The sequence below is a fragment of the Papio anubis genome, chromosome 18 (genome assembly GCF_008728515.1).
Source record: "Papio anubis isolate 15944 chromosome 18, Panubis1.0, whole genome shotgun sequence".
Taxonomy (NCBI): domain Eukaryota; kingdom Metazoa; phylum Chordata; class Mammalia; order Primates; family Cercopithecidae; genus Papio; species Papio anubis.
In genome coordinates, this window is record NC_044993.1 from 12639672 (window position 1) to 12658886 (window position 19215).

At 37.8% G+C, this 19215-nt stretch overlaps 1 protein-coding gene across 3 annotated transcripts in view; it reads left to right on the top strand.

Moving 5' to 3' along the window:
• ADAMTS18 (ADAM metallopeptidase with thrombospondin type 1 motif 18) overlaps window positions 1–19215 on the top strand; it is a 151370-nt gene that overhangs the window by 63399 nt on the left and 68756 nt on the right. For 2 of the 3 annotated variants that reach the window (XM_021932191.2, XM_021932190.2), the window contains 7 exons: window positions 3646–3928; window positions 7038–7231; window positions 7535–7618; window positions 9183–9342; window positions 12198–12303; window positions 15602–15739; window positions 17796–17949. In XM_021932191.2, coding sequence (XP_021787883.2) covers window positions 3646–3928; window positions 7038–7231; window positions 7535–7618; window positions 9183–9342; window positions 12198–12303; window positions 15602–15739; window positions 17796–17949 — 1119 coding nt within the window. Of the gene's footprint in view, window positions 1–3645; window positions 3933–7037; window positions 7232–7534; window positions 7619–9182; window positions 9343–12197; window positions 12304–15601; window positions 15740–17795; window positions 17950–19215 lie in introns of all 3 variants that reach the window. The other variant, XM_009196904.3, reaches the window with a different exon arrangement.

The window sequence follows — 19215 nt, forward strand, 5'->3', positions numbered from 1 at the left end:
CTGGTTCTTCAGGGTCTTTTTGTGGTTCCATATGAATGTTAGGATTGTGTTTTATTTTTTATTTATTTATTTTTTTTATTAAGACAGGGTCTTTCTCTGTCACCAGGCTGGAGTGCAGTAGAATGATTTAGGCTCACTGCAGCCTCTATCTTTCAGACTCAGGGAATCCTCCCACCTCACCCTTCCAAGAAGCTGGGACAACAGGTATGCACCACCACACCTGGCTAATATTTGTAGTTTTTGTAGAGACAGGGTCTCACTATGTTGCCCAGGCTGGTCTCAAATCCCAAAGTGCTAGGATTATAGGCATAAGCCATTGCATCCAGCCTTGTATAAATATTTTAAAAATACTCTTTCAATCCATGAACACAGAATATCTTCATATTTATTTGCATCCTCTTAATTTCTTTCATCAATGTTGTATAGTTTTCATTGTAGAGATCTTCTCCTTGGTTAAATTTATTTCTAGATCATATATGTGTGTGTGTGTGTGTGTGTGTGTGTGTGTGTGTGTGTGTGTATTTGGTAGCTATTGTAAATGGGATTGTTTTCTTGATTTTCTTTGAGACAGAGTTTTGCTCTTACTGCCCAGGCTAGAGTGCAATGGCACCAAATCTGCTCACTGCAACCTCCACCTCCTGAGTTCAAGAAATTCTCCTGCCTCAGCCTCCCGAGCAGTTGGGACTACAGATGCCCACCATAACACCTGGCTAATTTTTGTATTTTTAGTAGAGACCGGGTTTTACCATGTTGGCCAGGCTGATCTCAAACTCCTGACCTCAAGTGATCCACCCGCCTTGGCCTCCCAAAGTGCTGGGGTTACAGTTGTGAGCCACTGCACCTGGGCACTTTCTTGATTTCTTTTTCAGATAGCTCACGGTTGGCATATAGAAATGCTACTGATTTTTTGTGTTGATTTTTGCATCCTACAACTCTACTGTATTCCTCTATTCTAATAGTTTTTTGATGGTGTCTTTAGGGTTTTCTGTTTATAAGATCATGTTATCTGAAAACAGGGACAATTTGGCTTCCTCCTTTCTAAATTGAATGCCCTTTATTTCCTTCTCTTACCTTATTGCTCTACCCAGGACTTCCAGTACTATGTAGAATAGAAGCAGTGAAAGTGGGCATCTTTGTCTTGTCCTAGATCTTAGAGGAAAGGCTTTCTTTCAACTTTTCCCCATTCTGTAGGATGCTAGCTGGGAGTCTGTCATATATGGCCTTTATTGTGTTGAGGTGCACTTTTTCTATACCTAATTTGTTGAGAGTATTTTTTATCATGAAGAGAGATGTTAAATTTTATCAAACGCATTTTTTGCCTCTATTAAAACTATGTTTTTCAATGTTGATTCCATTAATGTGATACATCATGTTTGTTGATCAATGTATATTAAACTATTCTTGAAACTCTGAGATGAATTCCACTTGATCATGGTGAATGATCTGTTTAATGTGCTGCTGAATTTGGTTTGCTAGTATTTTGTTGAGCATTTCCACATCTATTTTCAACAGGTGTATTGGCCTGTAGCTTTCTTTTTAGTTCTTGTCTGGTTTGGGCATCAGGGTGATGCGGGCCATGTAGAATGAGTTTGGAAAACTACCCCCTCTTCAATTTTTTTCCAATAGTTTGCAAAGGATTGGTATTAGTTCTTCCTTAAATTTGGTGGAAATCAGCAGGGAAGCCATCAGGCCTGGGATTTTCTTTGATAGGAGACTTTTTATTACAGATTCAATTTCCTTAACTCATTATTGGTTTGTTCAGATTTTCTGTTTCTTCATGATTCAGTTTTGTTAGCTGTATTTGTCCAGGATTTCTCTATTCTTTCTAAGGTTTCAAATTCATTGGCATTAACCAACCTACATAAAAAATTTAGATCCCCAAAATAACCCAACTTAATATTGAATCTCAAGGAATTTGAAAAATAACAACAAACTAAACCCAAAGTTAACTAAAGGAAAGAAATAATAAAGATCCAAGCAGTAATAAATGAAATATAGACTGAAAAAAGAATGCGAAAGGTTCATGAAACAAAAAGTTGGTTTCTTGAAAAGATAAAATTGACAAACCTTTAGATTAGATGAAGAAAAAAAGAGAAGATTCAAATAAAATCAGAAATGAAAAAGGCAACATAACTGATACCACAGAAATACAAAGGATCTCATAAACATGTGAGGATATCAATAAAGCACAGACTTTGATCCAGCAGGTTTGGGGTGAGGCCCATGATTCTGAATCCCACAGGCTCCTGGGTGAGGCTGAAGCTACTGGTCTGCAGACTACACTTCTCCAGCAGGGTCTTGGGTATCAGGGAACTCTGATATCTAGAGAAGATAACTCTGATATCTAGAGAAGATAGAGTACAGCATTTGCTGAAAGAAAGACAAGAGTGCATCATGGCTGCAAAATCAGATATGAAGATATACACTGTGCCATCAACTTGGAAAGCAAAATTGTGATTGAATGGGCTTCCCAGGGTCTCCCCTTTCTTCTTGATTTGGTAAATATATCTCTTCATTATAGCAGCACCACTCATCAGATTCTCTAGACTCCCACTTGCAGATCATCACTCATGCCTTCCTCTGCCATCCTTGCTAGTTTTTTTTTTAAATTGGTTTAGCAATTATGAATCAAGATGGGCTGGAAGTGGTGGCTCACACCTGTAATCTGAGCACTTTAGGAGGCTGAGGCAGGAGGATTGCTTGAAGCCAGGACTTTGAGACCAGCCTGGGCAGCATAGAGAGACCCCATTTCTGAGTGTAGTGGTGTGTACCTGTAGTCCTAGCTATTCAGGAGGCTGAGGCAGGAGGATTGCTTGAGCTCAGTAGGTCAAGGCTACAGTGAGCCACAATAGTGCTATTGCACTCCAACCTAAGGGACAGAATGAAACCTAATCTAAAAAAAAAAAAAAAGAAAAAAGAAAAAAAAGAGAGAAAAGGAATCAAGTGTGAACCACTTCTTGAGAATGAGTAGAGGTGTTTTTATATTCATCACTCTATCCAGTGGTGAGCATGGCATCTGCCAGCTTATAAATGCAGATGTAGCTGGATGTCCATGGCTCAGCCCTTCAAGCACAAACATCAGGACTGACAGCCCAGTGGTTGTGAGCCCTGCCTCTGAAAGTAGAAAACTCTGGGTGCCCATGCTAGCTTTCTTACTTACTATCTTAGCTTCAGTTTTCTCCTTTGTAAATGGGGGTGATAATAATAGCAACTTGTCAGGCCAGGTGCGGTAGCTCATGCCTGTAGTCCCAGCACTTTGGGAGGCCAAGAGTTCAAAACCAACCTGGGCCACATAGACCCCGTTTCTATAAGAAATATAAAAATTATCCGGCCATGGTGGCACGTGCCTGTAGTCTCAGTTACTCGGGAGGCTGAGCTGGAAGGATCACTTGAGCCTGGCAGGTCAAGGCTGCAGTGGGCCATGTTTGCATCACTGCTCTCCAGCCTGGGTTTTAAAGTGAGACCCTGTCTCAGTAATAATAGCAACTTGTTGTAATGATGCAGATAAAAATGAGGCAATATGTGTGAAGCTTTTAGCTCCTGTGCCCACATACAGGAATTAGTCAGGAAATAGCTGTTGAAAACCAACCCTTGGCACAGGGAGGCATGGAATCATGACTATTTGCTTTGTGTTTGGCTTTTTAGTCAGGTTTAATAAGGACACGAAAAAATGAATTCCTCATCTCGCCGTTACCTCAGCTCCTGGCCCAGGAACACAACTACAGCTCCCCTGTGGGTCACCATCCTCACGTACTGTACAAAAGGACAGCAGAGGAGAAGGTCCAGCGGTACCGTGGCTACCCCAGCTCCGGCCGGAATTATCCTGGTTACTCCCCAAGTCACATTCCCCATGCATCTCAGAGTCAAGAGACAGAGTATCACCATCGAAGGTTGCAAAAGCAGCATTTTTGTGGACGACGCAAGAAATGTATGTAAGGAAACTTTTTCTTGTTCTGTTCTTATGTGGGCCTCAACGGGTTTTCCTGAGAGCTGTTGGGTGTACAAGCTTTGCAAGTCAAAATGGGGCTACCCTGAGCATCTGTCTTGGCGTAGGACCAGTAATGATCTCTCTCAGGCAAATGCTGAATGATCAATTAATCTAGGTTAAACTAGGAAATATTTAGATATGGTTTTTCTTTTACTCTTTTAGTATCTCCTACTTTCATGCCATAGATCCCAATCTTATCTTGATTTCTGTGCTCCTAAGAAAAGTATCTAGATTTCCAATGACAAAAGAAATGAGAGGTAAATGTCTAGGTGTGATTGGATGTGTCTTTTGAAGACGTAAAGGAGAGACTTCCAGAAACAAGAATATTAGCATGTGAGGGAGGTAGCTGTGAAACACAGGTATCCTTGAGCATGGTTTGTGACCTTGGTACAACCTTCAGCTGTTTCCAGACCGGCGATGTCCAATAGAAATGTAACACAAGCCCTAAATACAATTTTACATTTTCTAATAGCCACAAGTTTTAAAAGTTAAAAAAAAGGGTAAATGAATTTTAATACCATTTTATTTAATGCAACATATACAAAATATTATCTCAACATGTAATCAGTATAACAAATGATTAGTGAGAGATTTACATTATTTTTTCCTAATAAGTTTTGGAAATCCAGTGTTTATTTTAAACGTACAGCACTTAAACCTGTCAATTCAGATGATAAATTTTTACTGGAAATACTTAATCTTCATTTAACTTGCATAAAATTAAGGTCAAAAAAGTAGATTTGCATACTCAAGTTGTTTGGGACATACTTAAAGCATTTTCTTTTTTCTTGTTTTGCTTGTTTTTTGTTTGTTTGTTTTTTTTTTTTGAGACAGTTTCACTCTTTCGCCCAAGCTGGAGTGAAGTGGCGCAATCTCAGCTCACCGCAACCTCCATCCCCCAGGTTCAAGCAATTCTCCTGCCTCAGCCTCCCCACTAACTGGGATTATAGGCACATGCCACCATACCCAGCTAATTTTTGTGTTTTTGGTAGAGACAGGGTTTCCCCATGTTGGCTAGGCTGGTCTCAAACTCCTGACCTCAGGTGATCCACCCGCCTCAGCCTCCCGAAATGTTAGCATTACAGGCATGAGCCACTGAGCCTAGCCAAAAGACTTTTAATACCTGAATCGAGTATTGCTTTTTAAACTTTTAAATTCTTCTGTGGCTCAATAGCTACACGTGGAAAGTGTGTACCAAGTTGTATAGCACAGCCGGAAAAAGGTTATTCTCATGGAGAAGAGGAACTGGTATCACTAAGATATTAATCAGGCAGAATAATGAAAGAGTTTCTACCATTTTAACTGGTTTTTTGAGTTTTTGGTATTATTGAAATATCCTCATTAAGGGGCATGTATAGAGTAATAATTTAACCTGTACTAATGATAGTAATAATGTTTATAGTGGTAAGACATGTTTGACATGAGACATCAAAGCAAATCTTTACAGCAACCTTATAAACAGGTGTCACCTGTTTTCATAGATAAGGAAACTGAGACTCAAGGTCACTGTGATCGTAAATGGCCAACCTGAGTTTTTAAATTTAACTCTAAATAATTTGATCTTTGAATTTTACTCTGTAGAGAGCTAGCTTCACTGTTATGGCTGGACCGGTGTTATAGTACTAAAATATTTCCGTACTAGTTAGTACACAGGTACTTCCCTGAACTTTCCAGATGCCATTTTTCTTCCCAGGAATGCGCGTAGTTGTTGCTATCCATTAACTAAAGGCATCATGTCTGGCCCAGCAGGCACTTCTGGGTCTCTGCTCAATGGCTATGGCCAGTATCTATTCTGTTAACTTGGTGTCCACACTTGACCAGTTATGAAAAGTGTTTAATACAGTTTTTAATATCACCCCCGACTATGCTGTTTCCCCGATAACTAAGCCAATATCACATCAAAGAGTTCTTACTGACCACTTCTTATGTGCTATGTGAAAGTCTGTGTTGATGAAATGAGAGTTTCAGACATGACCAGTATTTTAGAGCTGTTTACATTTTATTTAGAAAATGATGTATAAAGTGTTAGAGCTGTTTACATTTTGTTTAGAAAATAATGTATGACGTGGTATATTTAATGAATTCATAAATAATAAATTTAGAGCCAAAGGATTAACACTATTTCTGCAGTTTTTGAGTAGAAAAATGAGCATTTTCTACTTTCAAAGTTTCTCCCCACAAAATTGATTTTTGTTGATCTGTTCTACTAACTAGAATTATAGCTTCTTTTAGTTGTTGTTGTTTGAGATGAAGTCTCACTCTGTCATCCAGAGACTGTATCTCAAAGATAAATGCATAGGTGTGGTTGGGTGTTTCTTTTGAGGACATAAACGAGAGACTTCCTTATGGAGTGCAGTGGCATGATCTTGGCTCACTGAGACCTCTACCTCCTGGGTTCAAGTGATCCTCCTGCCTCAGCCTCCCAAGCAGCTAGGATTACATGCATGCACCACCATGCCTGGCTAATTTTTGTAATTTTAGTAAAGACAGGGTTTCACCATGTTGGCCAGGCTGGTCTCAAACTCCTGACCTCAAGTGATCCACCCATCTTTGCCTCTGAAATTGCTGGGATTATGGGCGTGAGCCACCACGCCTGGCTTAGAGCTCTTTTCTTTTCTTTTCTCTTTTCTTTTCTTTTCCTTTCTTTTCTTTTCTTTTTCTTTCGTTTTTTTTTTTTAACTTTTTAGAGCATTTTTGAGTTACTGAATTAATCCATTATCCATTTATTTCTATCCACCTACCCATGTATCCATCCAACATCCATCCATGCACTCATCTGCCCATCTATCCATCCACACATCCATCCATCCATCCTGTCCAGCCCATCCATCTACCCATCCGTGCATCCAAACATTTATTGAGTAGGTCTTTCTTGACCACATACTAGATGCAAGGCACCCGGGCAGGCACTGGCAGCATCACTTGTTAGTGGATTGGTGGAGTGTTGATTACATAGTTTCTCTTCTTCCCTTGTTTCAGTTTCTCTTTCAACAGGTCTTATCTAGATATTCTCTAATATCCCTTCCAAATGCTCTTATATTCATCATAGATGCTCCCAAGCCTCCCACAGAGGACACCTATCTAAGGTTTGATGAATATGGGAGCTCTGGGCGACCCAGGAGATCAGCAGGAAAATCACAAAAGGGCCTAAATGTGGAAACCCTTGTGGTGGCAGACAAGAAAATGGTGGAAAAGCATGGCAAGGGAAATGTCACCACATACATTCTCACAGTAATGAACATGGTAAGGTGGGGTGTCACAAACCTTCTGGCTCTTTAAAGAAGATAGAAGTCATAGAATTCTCTTGCATGGGTTGAATAGCATATGTATTAGGTTGGTGCATATGTAATTGCAGTTTCTGCCATTACTTTTAATAGCTACACATGTGGTTTTATTTTTTTAAGTTGAGTTTTGAGGAAATTGTCTTTATATGTACATATATTGGTTAAAATTGAAGCCTGTGTACTTCAGTCAGTATGTCTGATTGATTCCCCCATAAGGTTTTGAACATTTTGAGATTTTGTTTGACTTCCATTGTTCCAACAGGTTTCTGGCCTATTTAAAGATGGGACTATTGGAAGTGACATAAATGTGGTTGTGGTGAGCCTAATTCTTCTGGAGCAAGAACCTGTAAGTGGCAAACTTCATTTATGTCTTCATTCAGTCTGCCATTCAGAATACATTTCTTGAATACCTACTATGTTCACTAATCCATGTACTAGTTATTAGCTCCTTAAATTTGAAACTAGGCTGAGTCTCCTCAAGGTACAATCTTAAAAGATTGTGTAATCACATAATTAAACTAAAGCACCAGAAAAATATTTATATTTAAATGTATTTATATTATATGTGCATATATATACATAATTAATGGTACATAAAGTATTAAATATATAAATATATAATATAAAAATATGAAACATAAATATGTTACATAAAAATATAAATGTTATGTAGGCTTCACAAAGAAGGTGAATTTGGTCATAGATTTAAGCATTAGCTAGATTTTGCAAGTTTGGTATGCTGAGTAATTGCTGGTAGACGCAGAAGGATATTTCAAAAATATACTGAAAATAAGGCATCAGAAAATTATTGTAGTAAACCTACTGTCTCCCCAGTACCATCTTAGGTAATACAGGGAATAAACAAGGGATATTTAGCTGCCCTTGAATTGATCACAGTGAGATGCAAGACACAAACATGGGGCAAATTTTGAAAACTGGAACATATAATAAAGTGTTAAATTACATGGTACTCACTGCTTTGTAGTGTTTTGATGTTTAAACTCTGTTTCTCTGAGATAGTGATTACCATTCAAATGGGTATTTTTTTAAGTCCCCCGAGGCTCTTCCTCTTCTTCTGTAACCCCAATAAAAAACATAAAAAGCAGGAAGACACAGACAAGACAAAAATTGATCTAATTGCCCAGCTGTGGAGAGCTACAGAAGTTAACAGCTTGTCAAATGGTTTTTGGAATTTTAGAGAGATAGGAAGGATGCATGCTGATCAGGAGACACTTTTGTCTTTAGCCTACTAATAGGTTGCCCAAGGACACTGAAGCCAGCCACATCCTAATTAACTGATAATTAAAGATCTTGTCTGTCAACTTTCAACTTGGGCAAGTCAATAGTTTCAACTAAGCAAACATTTGACAGATGATTATTTTAAGGGTAGGTCCTCTTTTATCCTTTGGAATCATATCATCATTTGTTTATTCATTCTGTGAATTTTCATTATATTGATTTTCATTATATTGATTGATTGACTATAACCTATGATGTGCCAGACGCTTTGCTGAGAATTTCGACATCTATGGAAATAATGATAAGGCTTTATGGAAAAGCCATTGAACTTCATCACCATTAATTTATTATCCTGTTTTAAAAGTTGTAACGGTTTTATAAAGGTAGTACCAGATGAGATGAACAAAGGTGTTCTAAGTGATGCCAGGTTATTTTTTGTAGAACTATAATCAATCATAAACCACACTAGAGAAACTTTGTAGTTGCTTTAAATATTGTGAGCATTTACCTAAAATAGATATTTTCCCGTCTCCTACCTTAGCTCAAGTGTTTTCCTCTAGTGATCTTTTTCCCTAGAAATAAGTTTCTGTGTTTGCCTGTACAAATGGAATGATTCAGCATTCTCATCTCTGTGACAAATTCACACTTTGATTTGTGTGGGTTTCCCATAGGGAGGATTATTGATCAACCATCATGCAGACCAGTCTCTGAATAGCTTTTGTCAATGGCAGTCTGCCCTCATTGGAAAGAATGGCAAGAGACATGATCATGCCATCTTACTCACGGGATTTGATATTTGTTCTTGGAAGAATGAACCATGTGACACTCTAGGTATGGTATGAACAGATCCTTCACACACACCTGTTAGCTGAAAACACAGTATGCAAACTTTCTATGGATGATGGATAGCCCTTATGTTCCTTAATAAAAAGACATAATATTTAAATTGTGGAGTAACCTCCCATACCCTCTGGAGACTATTGTTCTTTTTAACTGAACTTAGAATGTAGGGAGCCCACTTACTTTATTCATTTTGTATTTTTTTTAATTTGAGTTGAAGTTTCACTCTTGTTGCCCAGGTTGGAGTATAATGGCACAATCTTGGTCCATGGCAACCTCCGCCTCCTGGGTTCAAGCAATTCTCCTGCCTCAGCCTCCCAAGTAGCTGGGATTACAGGCACCCGCCACCATGCCTGGCTAATTTTTGTATTTTTAGTAGAGACGGGATTTCACCATGTTGGCCAGGCTGCTCTCGAACTCCTGATCTCAGGTGATCTGCCTGCCTTGGTCTCCCAAAGTCCTGGGATTACAGGCATAAGCCACCTCACCTGGCTTGTATTTTTCTTGATTGATCCTACTGATGATCACTGAGGTGTGAGATACATTATTTAACTAGAAACGTGTAGGTTATTCCATAAGCATCATGACCACAAAATCAGGTAGCTGAAGATTTTACTGGGTTCCATGGTACCTAACTGTGCCACTAGGTAGCAGTGCCTCTTTTAGAAAGTTACTTGACTTTCAAGTGCTCAGTTCTTCCATATTAGTTTGTACAGGACAGTGATAGCAAGAATTGCATCTTTTATATCTATACTATATTCCAGTATATTCCATTGCACATAATAGGAATTCAACATTTTTTAAAAGTTGATGAATGGTTGTCCAAATCAGGAGTCAGCAAACTCTCTGTGAAGGACCTGATAGTATGTTAGGCTATGCAGGCCACAGGTCTCTGTGGCAGCTAGCCATTTCAGCTGTATTGTTTCAAAAGCAGTCACAAGTAATATGTAAAAAATGAATGCAGATGTGTTTTAATAAAACTTTATTTACAAAAACAGAACACAGGAGCCATAGTTTGCTGATACAACTAATAGTCCAGACGAATGGTAGAATTTTGTGGAGCTGAGAAAAGCTTATGTGATGTACCTCTCTCACACTTTTCCTCGAAGTACTTTATAATCCCTTATGATACATTAAAGATAATAGTATGTTGGACTTCATAAGACATTTTATTTATTTTTTAATTTTTTGAGATGGTGTCTTGTTCTTGTCACTCAGGCGGGAATGCAGTGGCGCGATCTTGGCTCACTGCAACCTCTGCCTCCTGCATTCAAGTGATTCTCCTGCCTCAGCTTCCAGAGTAGCTGGAATTACAGGCACCCGCCACCACGCCCGGCTAATTTTTGTATTTTTAGTAGAGACAGGTTTCACTGTGTTGGCCAGGCTGGTCTCGAACTCCTGACCTCAAGTGACCCACCCGCCTCAGCCTCCCAGAGTGCTGGGATTACAGGCATGAGCCACCATGCCAGGGCAGAAATTTTATTTTTTATGTTTCTCAAATTCTCTGTAGTTTCTCTGTTATGTCCTATAAATAAGTTTATTTTAACAATTAGCCATTAATCACAGTCTTCAAAAACACAACTATTTTGGAAATTGTTCCAGAGAAAGAGTTTTTATAATGAAAAACGATATACATCCATTCATATTCTGGATTTGGAATGTGCAAAGTGACATATGATAATCCAATGCATTGTTGATGTTTTGAAGATTCTGAGAAGCAGACAGTGTTATCTGTTATCCAGAGACCAAAATGTAAGAAAAGGCTTGGAAAAAATAAAACGCCAGAAATTCCACCACTTGTCGAAAAGGTCACTTACTTTAAGCAGTAAGTCCTAATGCAAAGTGCATGGACTTTGACTTCCCATATGTCTGTGGTTGATTCCTGAGTCTGGTATTTATGACTCTGAGATCCTGAACAAGTTAATTCACCTCTCTGAGGTTTGGTTTCCTAAGCTATAAATACATACACACAGATATATAATAGACATATAGCAGAGTGTGTGAATTTGGCAACCATTTATTTAGTGACGATGATGATGGCAGTAATGATAATGATGCTACCCCTTATTTGTGCCTTTATATTAGATTTCCCAGCTGATCTCCCTTCTATCTTGACAGTGAAGTGAGTACAATCAGTTCACAAGCATGCATTTAATATTAGATGGGTACATAGATTTGTTCTAGTGATTATTAGGACCAAAACTGGAATGAAAGATGTTCTCACACACTGCACTGTATTTCAAGATAGACTTAAGAGCTGGCTGGGACACTTTTATAATGACTCTTAGAGGAGGTAACTTTGGGAACAGAAGCACTTACCACATTATAAAGAACCAGAGAAAAATTAATTTAATCTGCATGCATTACTTAGGCATTTTCATGTTTTCTGCTCTAGAAAAAGACCAGGATGTGTGTTTTTTCTTGGAAAATATACCCTGAGCTGTGACGTGAATGCCACTGTTCAGTGAGCATTTTGCATTGGTTTTGCTATCATTCTATCCGTTGCTCTGACCCAAATGATAAACTCAGACAAGGCATATAAATATTCTGTGACTTACTGTACTAAAAGTAAAATGGGAATTACAGTACTCATACTGACCTTACAGGGCTGTTACGAGGATCAATTGATAACAATATGTAACAAAAGCAAGAAAATAGGAAATGCTGCATTTATATATTATCATTACACAGGACAAAGAACTGTAGATCATTAGTAATTTTTTTTTTTTTTTGCAAAAACATTGAATGCATTGATTAAAACTATGTAGAACATTTCGAGGATATAAATTATCACGTATCTGTGTGTGCAACCTTTGGATTCACATTTGAAACTGATCTTTCAATAGGGTTTGCCCCCATCAGTGGAATGTGCTCTAAGTACCGAAGTTGTACCATCAATGAGGACACAGGACTTGGCCTTGCCTTCACCATCGCTCATGAGTCGGGGCACAAGTAAGTGGCTCTTTGACCTGCTACTTTATATGAAAACTAGTTGGATGATTCATTGGCGTTTTAACCGTTGTTGACTTAGGCAGAACAAAGAGGATCAGTCTTGTGTAAAGCTTAGAATAGTTTCTGGCCATACAAAGGGCTCACTAAAGGCTAGTTATTGTTGATTTCATTCTTTTTAAACAACAGCATTTAATGGCCACACAGTACTCCTTCGTGTGCACGGATTGCAAGTTATTTAACTGAGTCTCTAGGCTGTTAGGGATTTGTTTATTTTTGTTCATGTTTTGCAGCAATGGAGACACTTCTAGCTGATTCTTCATGCACAGGAAGTAATCATGGCGAAAAATTAATTCCCAGAGTAAAATGGCACACAGCTTTTTAAAAAAACTTTTGCTGCATGTACTGAATATTCTTTTAGTTGGTAACATTGCATGTACTTAATATTCTTTTAATTGGTGTTACTAAATCTTCCTTTTATGATGGAGACAACGATATAGAGAATTTTCAAACATTTGAGCAACAGCAGCTGCATTGGAGCAAGTATACTACTTTACAAAATAATGATTTCAATGTGTAGTACTCTTCAGGTATACCCGTTTAGGAACGTTTGTGTGTGCATGTGTGTACATTTTATTCAACATACAGGAAATAACTCATATATTTTTAAAGCATCTAGTTAATTTTCGACTTAAAAAGCAAATATTCAGTAACCATAGTTGATATTTTTATATGTTGGTGCTGGTATCTTTTCTCTTCTTTCTTTTTTTTTTTTTTTTTTGAGACAGAGTCTCGGTCTGTCGTCTCGGCTGGAGTGCAGTGGTGTGATCTCGGCTCGCTGCAACCTCTGCCTCCCAGGTTCAAGTGATTCTCCTGCCTGTGCCTCCTGAGTAGCTGGGATTACCAGTGCCCACCACCAGGCCTGGCTAATTTTTATAGTTTTAGTAGAGATGAGGTTTCACCGTGTTGGCCAGGCTGCCTTCAGGTGATCTGCCTGCCTCGGTCTCCCAAAGTGCTGAGATTACAGGTGTGAACCACCAGGCCCAGCCAGTGCCGGTATCTTCTATGAGCTACACTTATTATCTCTAGGAAACTTAAATCTTGACAATTGTTATTGTTATCCAACAAATTTCCAATGTTACTATACACACACACACGCACACACACACACTTAGACACCCACACACACTTAGATATGAATAAGCCAATTTTTAAAATTGTAAATGGAGAAGCAAAAATGTTCATTAAGAATGATGTTTCTCATGCAAAGCAGGAAATAAAATATATGTACATATCAAATGTATGTCTAAGTTTGTTTTACCAGCATGAAGTCCAAATGAACTGATCTCACTTTTCAAAATACTGGTCATTGAAAAATTTAATTTTCTTTGTGTATGCGTTAAAATTATCCAAAATCAAAATCCAACATTTTAGATAAGGAAAAGCAGAAAATATTCTTCAGGTAGGATGCGGGAGAGAAGTCAGAGGTTGGAGAAAGGAGAGATGTAAAATAAAATACATACTTAAGTTCTAAATAACATGGCCTTACGAAGTTTTGAAATAGACAATTCCTAAGATATTTATATGGCATTTGGCACGTGCTAAAGAAAATACGTTATCATCTTCTAAAATGCTATTAAAGTAAATTTAAGAATGTTAAGTTCAAGATTAAATTCCAACTTGGTTTTCTTATGCACATAAAATTCCACTGAAGTTCTAAGTAAGTTCTTTTCCTCTAGCGTAATGGCTTCAGTCTCTCCTACCATATCTCTGTTTCTGAGATTCTTGTTCTTTTTTCTTGTGCTTTATTTATAGATTTCTTTCTGTTTTTTACTTCGGGTGCTTTATTTATAGGTTCCTTTCTGTTTCTGACTTTCACAAATATATTTAGAAAGGGCGTCTCCCAAACAAATCCCCTTAAGATCTTGGTTAGGTGAGAAGAAGGATTAAATTGGGAAAAGCTGATGATAAGAAAACGCTTTCAGTGAGTATATGTTGAGGTTATTAAATACCTATTTTTGAGTGGTCACCTCTGAATACCTACGGAAGTCACTGATAGGATCATAGCATACGGCTGCCCTGCTACTACTTTCCTGACAAACTAGAAGGAATGCTGGAAAAATGGCCATGTTATAGACATGGGTCACAAAAAGTCATATCTTTTATTGTAACATATTTATTTGGTATAGACGACTTTCAAAGGCTAACTCTATAAATGAAATTATATCAGAATAACATTTTTATTTACATAGGAATCATATCTGCCTTATAAATATATGGTCTAAGAAACAAGTTTTATTCTTTTAAATAATGAGATTAAGAACAGTTTAAATTAATGATGAAATTCATATTTATATCCCTCCATCCTCTGCATTCCTAAAAAAAAAAGAACCGGAAAAGTCTTTTCTCTGCACCGGATTTTTTTAGAGCAGATCGAAGACTTTTATTTCTCCATCTTCTACCACTTTAATATAGCCTGAAGTAAGCTCTGTCTTTATAGTATGTATCCTATGTGGGTATGCACATTGATGTAACATTTATTCTACCTGTCAGGATATTGGAGAATTCTTTAGGTATAATATGCATGATTCCTATTGAGTAGACCACCTAAAATTTTTATTCTATAATTACTAGACCCTTCTGTGATGAAATGGAACAAATTAAAGTTTTCTCATATAATACATCTGAAAGATAACAGTAACGGTCAAGATTTAATAGCCTTCAATAAAGGGGTTCAAGCATTTTAAAAAATGTTTATTATAAGAGAGTTTAATTATAATCAGAGTTTGTGATTTCAGCTAATGAATTTATCATAGTTGGAGAGAAGTTTTTATACCACCCTAGGCTTATGTATGAACAGTTCATAGACAGCTTAGAATCAGCATCTCTCTACACCTCCTTCCTTCTCACTCTGAACTTCTTTACCATAGTTCCATGTTTGGTGACAAGAAAAGAATTTTACTGTTTGAAATAAAATAATTTGGCTGGTCCATCACTTTGGCTTAGCTTATACGTAAATTTAACTTGGCCAACATTTTCCAGCCCATACAACATGTAGCAGCTAGACCATTCTTTGCTTCTGTGGTCAGGAAATAGTATAACAAAGCCCTCAGCGCTTTTTAAATTTTCTGCGTGAGTTTTATAACAGTCTGTAGTAATTTGTCTTTCTCTGTTCCAGTTTTAATAACTCTGTCTCTCAGTTGGTTTTGTTGATGATCAAGGCATCTTTTTTCTTCCTCAGATTATCCTTCAGGAAAATGGGTTCACAAAGCAGGATTTTGTTTTCTTCATTCTGTTTCAGCTTTGGCATGATTCATGATGGAGAAGGCAATCCCTGCAGAAAGGCTGAAGGCAATATCATGTCTCCGACACTGACCGGAAACAATGGAGTGTTTTCATGGTCTTCCTGCAGCCGACAGTATCTCAAGAAATTCCTCAGGTATGACAGGTTAAATCCAGGGGTGCTCCTAGGTTTGGAGTGGTGACAGAATTGTGCTCCATAGACGTGAAAACAAATCCTCAGTGGAATTACCTTTTGATCTCTCAATAAACAGAAAGACAAATGATGATGATGATGATGATGATGATGACATTATTGTTGTTAAAAAAAATAGATTGAAGCCTAATATTGTGCTAAATGTTCTCCACATATTTCCTCTTTCAATCCTCACAGCAATACTGTTATCCTCAATCTAGAGTTGAGAAATCAAGTCTTAGAGAGGTTAATTGTGTGGCTTAAGGTACTATCGCTGGTAAGTTGCAGAGAGAAGACTCACACTTAGATCTGTTGTGACTCTAGGATGTGTAGTCAACCGTCTCTTCCCTGTGACTTCCAGAGGCTGCTAGGTATATTGTCTTTTTACTGTGACTAATTATTTCAATCTTATCAATCAATGTGTCATAGAGTATTTTTAAAATGCTCACATGGTATGAGTGTGTGTTTGTGTTTTAATGAATAGAGCATTTTCTTGTTTGACTATTGTGTCTGAAATGGCCAGGAGCTAGCTTTATGTCCAAGTGATAGCCAAGCAGGATGGTAGCTATATAAAATGCTTTTAATAACACAGAACCCTTAAGTTGCATTAGTAAAAGTAGGAGTTAGGAAATTTGCACTATTCATATTAAACAATGAACCCAAATTTGAAATACACACACACACACACACACACACACATATACACATACCTACCTTTTTAATCTATGTTGACCCACTAGGACACTCAGATGCTATTCCCATATCTGTTTGACCAGATGTTAGTGAAATATCTTTGGGAATTGACATTCTTGATACTTTATTTTTAACCCATACCACTGTATATTATTTGCAGATGTTTAAAGAATTAGTAAGATATATACACAAAGCATATTAAGCTTAAAGATACCTAACCAAATATGTCCAAAGGGTAGTAAAAAAATCAACAGACTTTTTGCTAGTGAGCTTTGCCATGAAGATTTTCCTGTGAGTTTTAAATTCATGATTTGGTGACTAGAATTATTTTTTCCAACTCATGTAAGAATGCAATTAATAAGTATTGATATTAAGATCTACTTAACATAGATTGAATTTCCATTAGTATGTAGTTAAATGCTTTTGTAGTTAAATGTTATAATAATGATAACAGCAGCAGCTAACTTTACTTACTATGCTTTATTAAACATGTTATATTTTCTTGTTTGAACTGTGTAACAACCTTTATGAGAGTCATTGTCACTCATGCGCTGTATAAGAGCTACATAACTCGGTCTTGATTGCATGGTTGATTAGGACCCCCATCTATCTCACTACAAAATTACACTTAACCACCATGCTAATTAACCTCTCAATGGTACCATATTTTAATTATTTAAGTAAGTGGAGATAAGGTGCTAAGAATATCCATGCCATCAGGACTGATTTTTGCTCTCAACAGGTTCCATCAAACATATCTAAAGGAAATTTTTCTGCCTCATGCCCCAGTTCATTATTCCTCTTGATTCTTTAGGAATGTTATTTATTTTTGTCTGTAAGGCTTATTGTGAGTTAAAGTACATCTTTGACCTCTGCTCCATTATCTGTTAAAACAAAAATACTTGATTTAAAACTCCATGAAGACAGGTACTGTGTCTGTCTGGTTTGTTTTGTACCATTAGTGCTCTGTCTAAGGTTTGCCACAGAGCAGGGACTCAGTACAAATTGTCAGATATTGTTGAATGAGATTGTTGATGGGAGTTTTCAAATATATTAACCTTCCCCGTCTCCCGTCGAATCCCAAGCCAAATCACTTGGATGGCTAGAATTTTCAGCATCCTGTAAAACCCTGCCTGGCTGTGTACATTCCATCCTCTTAGACAGGACTCACTCTTTGGCATAAACATGGATTTGAACTTTAAACATATACCTGTTTCTCAAACCATGTTATATTTTTCTTTGTGTGAATGCATTCAGAAGTGTGTTGTCGTAAATGGAAAGATCACAGATCAACAGAGTAATTAATAAGCATGTATTGTCATTACAGCACACCTCAGGCCGGGTGTCTAGTGGATGAGCCCAAGCAAGCAGGACAGTATAAATATCCGGACAAACTACCGGGACAGATTTATGATGCTGACACACAGTGTAAATGGCAATTTGGAGCAAAAGCCAAGTTATGCAGCCTTGGTTTTGTGAAGGTATGTTTGCTTGTGATTTCAAACTTACATTAAGACTCTGCAATGTGTCTGTGTCCCTAACAGAAGTGTAAACATTTGGTTTGCCAAGGCCAAGGGTTAGGGTCTGGGTTATCTCTACCATGTCAGTTGTTTGGCATGATAATTAAGTGGCAATTTTACTGTCAATGAATTATCCAGGCCTATCCACATAGACCATGCCTGCTTTAAATACCACTTGGTAGAAAATTATTTCTCTTTAAATGAAGACTCTATCCCTACTAGGAAACCTGGGAACACGAGTTTGTACCTACCGCTGATCACTGCTTCTCTTCTCTATATGATCCTATTCCCTCTTAATTTAATACATTTCAAATCATCACCATCCCAAAATACATTATATGCCCTTTATAATATAGGAAAACTATTATTAGCAGCTAGCTTTTTAAATTTTATATAAATTCAAGGTATATCTTGAGTAACATTAGTAAGATTATTCTGTCAAGTCTTCAAAGAATTATAAATTATAAAAAAGATAATTGGGAAAGTACAAAAGTCCAGGTTATAGAAATGAGAGACACCTTGTTCCGTTTGGTCAAGAATGACATTTTACTGACAGTAGTATTACAGTCTCAACTTTACTAAAAAATAGAATCATTTTTAAGTTGGTTTATTCCCAATATCCAAAGAGAAATATGGAAGTTCTAAGTAACTGAAAAATGCATGGAAATTATGGAGGTTTATAGCTCCTCTTTCCCCCTCTATTCCTGTTCCTCTTCTTCCTCCTCTTTCTCTCCCTATTCCTCCTTCTCTACCACCACCATCACCACCACCACCACCACCAACACCACCATCACCATCACCACCATCACCATCACCATCACCATCTACTATCATCTCCAATAGTTGCTAAGTGAGCCTGTGCCCCACATAAGGCATTCTACTTAAAGATTTATTTTACGTTACCTCAATCTTCACAAAAACCCTTCAAGTGAGAATTATATTGGGCCGGGCACGGTGGCTCACGTCTGTAATCCCAGCACTTTGGGAGGCCGAGACGGGTGGATCACGAGGTCAGGAGATCCAGACCATCCTGGCTAACACGGTGAAACCCCGTCTGCACTAAAAACACAAAAAATTAGCCAGGTGTGGTGGTGGGCGCCTGTAGTCCCAGCTACACGGGAGGCTGAGGCAGGAGAATGGCATGAACCCGGGAGGCAGAGCTTGTAGTGAGCCGAGATCGCGCCACTGCACTCCAGCCTGGGTGACAGAGCAAGTCTCCGTCTCAAA